Source organism: Pteropus vampyrus, unplaced genomic scaffold (assembly GCF_000151845.1).
Source record: "Pteropus vampyrus isolate Shadow unplaced genomic scaffold, Pvam_2.0 Scaffold250, whole genome shotgun sequence".
Classification (NCBI taxonomy): Eukaryota; Metazoa; Chordata; class Mammalia; order Chiroptera; family Pteropodidae; genus Pteropus; species Pteropus vampyrus.
This window is the reverse complement of record NW_011889031.1, coordinates 797,892-805,547: the sequence shown is the minus strand read 5'-3', so window position 1 is coordinate 805,547 and position 7,656 is coordinate 797,892. Positions and strand designations below refer to the sequence as shown.

The 7,656-nt window shown below is 52.6% G+C and overlaps 1 protein-coding gene across 5 annotated transcripts in view; it reads right to left on the bottom strand.

Moving 5' to 3' along the window:
• Positions 1-7,656, bottom strand: part of TEAD2 (TEA domain transcription factor 2) — a 14,477-nt gene that overhangs the window by 5,122 nt on the left and 1,699 nt on the right. For all 5 annotated transcript variants that reach the window (XR_002776125.1, XM_011374555.2, XM_011374558.2 and 2 more), the window contains exons 2-9: positions 7,263-7,500; positions 6,832-6,896; positions 6,302-6,364; positions 5,292-5,303; positions 4,959-5,066; positions 4,801-4,859; positions 2,272-2,336; positions 1,105-1,253 (exon numbers count right to left, since the gene is read on the bottom strand). Coding sequence is in view for 4 of the 5 variants with exons in the window: in XM_011374555.2 (XP_011372857.1) it covers positions 1,105-1,253; positions 2,272-2,336; positions 4,801-4,859; positions 4,959-5,066; positions 5,292-5,303; positions 6,302-6,364; positions 6,832-6,896; positions 7,263-7,494 (753 nt within the window). In the remaining variant the exon portion in view is untranslated. The remainder of the gene's footprint in view (positions 1-1,104; positions 1,254-2,271; positions 2,337-4,800; positions 4,860-4,958; positions 5,067-5,291; positions 5,304-6,301; positions 6,365-6,831; positions 6,897-7,262; positions 7,501-7,656) is intronic.

The following is a 7,656-nucleotide window of genomic DNA, read 5'->3' as shown; positions in this document are numbered from 1 at the left end:
AGAGTGAGTGGAGATTATCTGGGGAAAGCACATTCCAGGTGGCAGAACCGTAGATGCAAAGGTCCGGAAGCAGGAGCGGGCCCAGCGTGTTTGAGAAAGGACGTGGAGGCCCATGTGGCCAGACCAGAGCAAACGAGGCTGAGGGTACAGGTGACAAGGGCAGAGCCCTGTGGACAAAGGAAGGACTTCAGCTTTTGCTCCAAGTGAGATGGGATGGTTTTCCCAGGACCACTTTATACAGCAATGGGAATCTATGAGTTCACGAACCCTGGTTCCTTTTCACGCAGCTGAACTACATTTCCCAGGCTTCTCTGCAGTTAGGTGTGATCACATGACTAAGTTCTGTCCAATGGGGAGTGAGCTGGCCTGATGTTTGCCACTGCGAAGCCAGAATCATAAAACCTGACTCTCTCTGCCTTCCACCATCTGCCAGCCAGATGCAGACAATCCAGCAGCAGATACTGAAGCCCTAGAAAATGGCAGGGCTGCAAAATGGAAGGAGCCTGGATTCTCCGAATGACTGTACGGAAGGCTCCTGCTGAACGCCCACAGAGAAATGATGCATGAGTGAGAAACTTCTATGACGTTCAGTCTCTGGCTGTCGGGGTTCTTTCTTTTAACAGTCAGCCCTCTATGACTAATATGGCATCTGTCTCCATCCTAGGCCAGGAAAAGCTCAAGCCTAGAAACAAGATCTGCTTTTCAAAGTTCCCGGTATCCACCGCAAAGCCTGGCGCACAGCAGGCACCTAGAAATGTTTGATGAATGAATAAGCAATGTCCTGGGGGAGTTTCCCTGACCTTCCCAACCCCTGACCCCATGACCTTCCAGTTCCTTTATGCTAAGAGTTCTCGAAGTGTGGTCCCCGGGCCAGCAGCATCAACATCACCTGGAAATTTGTTAGATATTCAAATGATCAGGCCTCGCACCAAACCTACAGGGTCAGAAATTCTGAGGGTAGGGCCCAGCAATCTGTGTTTTAACAAGTCCTCTACATTATTCTGATGCATGCTAAAGTTTGAGAACTCCTGCTTTATACTTTCACTTCCTATAACCCTCTACATTCCAAAACACCTGTAGTGATGATCCCAAAATTGTACTCACAGAGTCGACTGCATCAGGGGGTTCCACAAAGGCTGAAAATTCCACCAGCTGCAACCGGGCAGTGCCCAGGGCCCGAGCCTGCCAGGCTGGGGGTGATGGGGCAGGTGGGGGCACGGCAGGGGGTGAGAGGGCTTGGGGGGGTTCATACCCTAAAGACAGAGAAGAATAAACAATAAAAATTGCTAACATTTATTGAATATATCAAGCGCTATTCTCTTGCCTGCCTCCGCTTAGAAGCTGAAAAAGCTAAATACTCACTTTCCCAGCCTCCCTTGCAGCTAGAGGTGGCCATGTGACACAGTCCTGGCCAATGAGACGTTAGGGGAAATCTGCTGGGGGGCTTCTGGGAAGGAGTTTCTTCCTGAATGAAAAAGACAGAACTTTGGGAGGAGAAAGCTTTTGGTTCTGGACAAGTCCTGCTTGGGATGTGATGCCTGGAGTCACAACAGCCATCTTGGCACAGTAAGACAGAGGCCAAGGGACCTACAGAGATGCCAGTCCTGATATTGCTGAGCTGCCGAGCCAGCAGAGAAGCAGCCCACCTCCAGACTTTTTGCTGCGTGGAATCATTAAAGCCTTTATTATTTAAGGCACTCTTAAGTAGGGAATGCTGTTACTTGCGGCCAAGAGCATTCTTAATGGATGAATCTGTGGAAACTAAGAGTAATTTTTCATCAACGTGAGTTCGTAGGACCACGTCAGCATGGACTTCTGGAAGCCATCTTTGCCGCCAGATGGGCAGGGCCTGACTGGGAATGAAGCCACCGGAGGAAGGCAGAACCAAATTAGTCCTGAAGCTACCACTTGAGTCGCTGGATCCAGCCATGCCTGAAGTCCTAACTCCTGAAATATCAGTTACCTGAACCGATACATTCCTTCTTGTCTATTACCTAGCTTGATGTGGGTTTCTGTCACTTGCAGCTGAAAGCATTTTGACTAATACACTTCCCAGCGAATGTCCTTTAGGCTAGCAAATGGCAGAACACAACCCCAGTGTTCTGGCTACAGACCGCAAATTCTGCCGCTCATCCTTCCATACCCCACACACCCTACCTCAGAGCTGGACATCAGTTCAGAACGTGTCCCCAAATTCATGGAAGGTTAAAAGAAAGGCAGGGTTGACGAAAGAGATGGGAGACAAGGGAGACAAGGAGAGCAGACTCTTACCTGGGAGTTCAGTAGATGGGAGAGTCAGTGACAAGGAGAATGGTGTCTGCGAGAATGGCTTCACGCTGAGGAAGAAAGGAGGCTGAGGGTCAGCAAGATGGAAAGAGGCTAATCGTACCAGCTAGCATTTACTAAGGGGCCGGGACAAGTTGGCCCCTGTGCTAGTACGTTATGTGCACGTTTTCATCAAAGCCTCACAGCCTGGGAGGTAGCTGTGATTGTGGCTCTTTTCTCCTGTTTGCACGGTTGAAACCCCAGGGGTCAAGTGACCAGCCCAAGGTCACACGGCTGGGTGCGGCGAAGCCTGGACTAGAACCCAGGTCAGTCCCAGCCGCAAGCCTGCGGACTTGACAATAGTTTGGGACCTCTCACGAAATGGCAGAAAGAGAAACAGAAACGAGGTTCCAAGAGGTGAAAAGAAAACACGAGAAGAGGAAATCTGGAGAAAGAAGAGGCTAACGCGTCGGGAGGGCGGGGAGAAAATGACCAGCGGCTCAGAAATGGGACACAGGGCCAAACTTAGGTGGGAAGGCAGCATAACAGAATCTAAAGCAGTGTGTCCAGTAGAACTTTCTGTGATGGTGGAAATGTTCTATATCTATGCGATCCAATACTGTAGCCACTGGCTACATGTGGCTACTGAGCAGGAATGTGGGTAGGATGCCTGAGGAACTGAATTTTTTATTTCATTTGATTTGGATTAATTTAGATATCGATACCCACACATAGCTAGTGACTGGAGCATTTGACAGCACAGGTCTAGAGGCCAATGACCTATGGGTAGCCCAGGAAATGGTGGTAAGGAGAGGTCAGAGGTCAAAGAGACCCGACTTTGGGTCAGAGGTCAATAAGAGGTCAAGGGTCAAAGATCAAGACCAGAAGGACGCAAACCCCAGGGACTGTCAGACGTTGACTCCTAAGACTCTTGACCTAATACTTGCCATTCCGATTCTGAAATCTAAACTCCAGAGTATCCTACCCACTGACTTAACCTCTTGCCATCAGGGCTGCTGCCCAGAGAGGCCTTCTGATCCCTGTCTAAAGAAGGTATACACATCCTGCTTTATTGCCTGCATTTATTCCTTTCTTATTAATGCTTATCGATTTGTTTACATGTTTATTGTCTGTCTCCTCCCCCTCCAAGTATATAAATGCCACGAAGGCAGGGCTTGTTCTAACTTGTTCAATGCTGTATCCCCAATCCAAACAGAGCAGCAGGAACTCAGTAGGTACTCAAAAAACATTTAACTGACTGACCAATGGCTTAATACTGGCCTTCTCTCAGTTCTAGAAACTCGGCAGACTTGCCCACCTCAGTGCCTCGGCATGTGCTGTTGTCTCTGCCTAAACTATCCCCACCCCCAATCTTCACCTTGCAAAGTCCTACTCAGCATTCAATGTCACCTCCTCAGAGAAGCCCCCCCCCCAGAAGGCTCTCCCTCATCCCAGAACCTGTTGTGGTTCTTCACACCACGTCACCCACTCTTCAATTCTGTATCTGTGCACATGATGATTTAATTAACATTCACCTCCCCCATCTGACTATCGGCTCCATAAACGGCAGGACCCAAGTGACCAGAGCAGTGCCTGCTGAACCGCCGCCGCTCCTTCCAGCTCAGCCCCCTCCCCTGCAAACCGGCGGTTCCTTCAGCTCTAGGGATTTGTCCTGACCCTTCCTGTGTCCCCATTCAGCAGCACCTCCCCAACGAACTTTCTTCTCTCCCGGCCTGTAACGTCACTTTCTCCGGCAGCACCCTCAACACCCCTGAGGCCATCTTGAGGCCACATACCTTACCAATGCCCAGCCTGGGTCCACCGGCTCCTCCCTAGGCTGAAAACTGTACTTCCCATGAGCCTCAGGGGTCCATTTCTATTTTTCTAAGCTAGAAATATATTCTGTCACCCTCATGGTGCTCTCAGGGCTGAAAAGGACACTCCTGTCTACCTCCGGGCTCATTTTCTTTTTGACTCTGAGAGATAAGGACCCCTGCTCAGGCTCAAGAAACACCTCTATCAGATGACTAGCCTTCCCATGAGCCTCTGGGGCTCCACTCATCCATCCTGGGAGCCTCTGGACCTATGGCTACCTCTCCCATGAGCCTTTGGGCCCAGCGCATCTCACTGAAAGGCCATTATCCCCATGCATATCCTCCAGACCCCTCACATTCATCAGCTCTCATTTCTTCCCCAAACCCACTCCTCCCCCGGGTTGCACATCTCTGGGAAGTCCCGCCAAGCTACCACCGGCCACACCCCGGGCACTGTCCCTGCCTCCTCACTCCTCGGCCCCAGCCCCATCATCCCGTGTCCTGACTTTCCCTGCCCCATCCCCTGGGCTCACCATCCCAGCTCAGACCCAGCCCTCCTCTCCGGACTACAGCCTCACCCTCCTGCCTGCGTTTCACATACAGATAGTCTGGCTCCAGAATCTTGTTCGCAAGGGAGTTGGGACCTGGACGGTGGGATGAGAAAGGCCTCTTGGTGGGAAGAGGGGAGAGCAGGTGCTGAGCCAGAACAGAAAGTACTCACTCTGGAACATTCCAGGGGGTCCCGGAGCCCCCTGACCAAAACTGGAAAAGCTCGGAGGCCTGGAGAAGAAACGAAGGGGGGTCAGCCAGTCCGTTTGTTGTTGAAACTGCACCCCCACCCCTCCAGCCCTGAGCCCCACGATCCACAACCCAGGCCACCTGCGGACCCGTGGGACCCAGTTTGGCCTGCAGGGAAGGTGCTGAGATGAGCTGGGCGGAGGACATGGTGGCCATTGTCTGGAAAGCCTTGTCCTTGGAAACCTGGTCCTGGAGGAAGAGTTGGAGGTCTGTGTTAATGGGGAGCGCCAGGCAACACAGCTAGGGTGGACGACGCCAGGGCAGGGCAAACGTGGGGAGATGCAGAGTTGGGGAGTCAAAGCAAAGGGTTGGGGGGGTCCAAATCCCTCTCCCTACTGCCGCCTGCTCCTCTTGGTCTCCTCAGGAACATCTGGGGTAAGGGAAGCACATGAGAGGATGGGCAGGGGGACTTACCACATTCAGGGCCTGTCCATGGGGGTCGGGTGCCAAAGGAGGAAAGAAAACATGATTTAGGAAGTGAGGCTTGGACACTCCACCTTCCTGCTCCCAACCCCTACGGCCCTGCCATCCTGAGCTGAGCAACGGGAGGAAGGGGGAATGAAGGATGAATATGCAACAGGAAGTAGAGGGGGCCAGACCTAGAGTGGAAATAAAAGACAGTAATGAGGATTTCTAGGTCAATAAGGAGCCGGAAGTGAAGGTTCTCGGAGATGCAGGCAACCGGAAATGAGAATTTCAGACTCAGAGGGAATCGGTGGTGAATATTTCCTAGCCCGGACCAGACAGAGAGAGAACATCGAGGTCCAGAAAACATCGGAAGGGAAGGGGTTTAGACCAAGAGAGAAAGGAAGGGGAGGCTTCCAGGCACGAAAAAGGAACAGGAAGTGATGGTCCCCAAATCCAAAAGAAGAGGCAGAAAAGACCCCATACTCGGTGGGGCAGAAAATGAGGATCTCTGGCCAAGAGCAAACAGGAAATTCAGAGACAAAGGAAAAAGAAGGGATGTCAAAAGCTCCAAAAGGAAATGAAGATCTCTAGGCACAGAAAGAGCAGGCAGGCCACAGGGGGACCAGGAAACGGGACAAGGAACCAGGAGACCCAAGAGCAGATCCTCACAGCACACGAGGGAAAAGGCGGGGAGGACACCAGGAACAGCCACAGGAGGGACAGAAGGGGTAGAGGAGAGGGAGGGGGAGACGGCAGTAGCCAGAGGAGAGGCTTGACGGCCCGTCCATCTCACCCGCCCTAAGATAAATCTCCATTCCTGTCTTCTGCTCCCCTATTATGTCTAGCTTTCCATGTGACTCTGTCCCTCTGTCCCTCACCCCGGGTCTCTCTGTCCTCTTTCCCCAGATCTCTGTTGCTCTCCCTCTCTAGATCCCTGTCCCCTCTCTCTGGGTTCATGTCCCTCTCTCATCTCTGGGTCTCCACTCCCCTCTCAGGGTGTTCGCTTTGGTCCCTACCTTGAGCTTGGACTGGATTTCCCTCGATTTCCTTCGGGCCAAGACCTGGATATGACTAGAGACCTGGAGGGAGTGATGACGAAGCAGATTCGGGCCAGGGTCTCTTGCCCCTTGCATCCCCTACCCCTTCCCTCCCTCCAAGTGTCCCACAGAGCTGCTGGATCATGAAAGATGACACACACACAGGGCATGCTAGCTGTCTCAGGAGCACACAAACACAGATGTGTCCCTAAAGGCCACTCTTTTCTCAGTAACACCACCGACCCTCCCCAGACCCAGCAAATCCGGGTCTCTTTTCCCTTCCCGATCTTTTTCTCTTTGGATCTTTTGATCTCTGTCTTACTCTGGGTCTAACACAACTGCTAAGAGAACTGTGGCTAAAACAGGCACAGAGTATATTAACAGAGGTTCCAAGAAGACAGACAAAAGCACAGGAATCAGATCCTCCTTGAACTTGAACTGCCCATACTAGGATGGCCCCGAGAAGACTAGCCCATCCCAGACAGAAGCCCACAAGTCAGTCCTGAGACCTGTTTGCGAGTGCGGGTCTTCCCCGTTCTCAGCTTGATGTAGCGGGCAATCAATTCATTCCGACCTGAAGAGTCAAAGATGGAACAGAGTTAGACCTGAGAACTTCCCAACGGAGAGGACACCGGGGAGGGAGAGAAAAGCAAGAGTTCTCTGAGGTCCACAGAAAGCTGGGAGAGGAGCTATGACTACTGGCTTCCCAGCCAGATGGCTTGGGTGCAAACCTCAGCTCCACCATACACTAGCTCTGTGACCTGGGGCAAATCACTTCGCCTTCCTGGGCCTCGGTTTCCCCGTCTATGCAAATGGCGATGCCAGCTCCGATCTGAGTCATTGTGAGGATACAGTGTGCTTTTATATAAAAACTGTTTAGAGCTTCATGAATGTTATTCCTTTTTATTAATCATTGGGCAAACGAGAAGGGTGAACTCACCGTACATCTTGCCTTCATCAGATAAGATGATCTTCCGCCGGCCGCAGGGCGGGTAGATGGCCAGGGCCTCCTGGAAGCTCTGCTCGATGTCGGGGCTCCAGACACCCTCTGCGTCTGGGCTCCCGTCTCCCCCAGCCCCCTCGCTGCCACCGGTGCCCTCCTCACTTCCTTCCTCACTTCCCGTCCAGCCGCTGCCCTCGTCCAGGGGGGCCCCGGTCCGGGGTTCCCCCATCTGGGCCTGAAGGAACACAGGGCTCAGCAAGGTTTCCCGGACCCACCCAGAGGGACCTCAGGGCTTGGAGGGCTGGGGCCCGGACCCCTGGGTCTGAGGGAGGTGGGGCCTGGGCGCTGGGGCTCCCAGGTCCTGGAGAAGGATTCTGTATTTCTAGGGTGG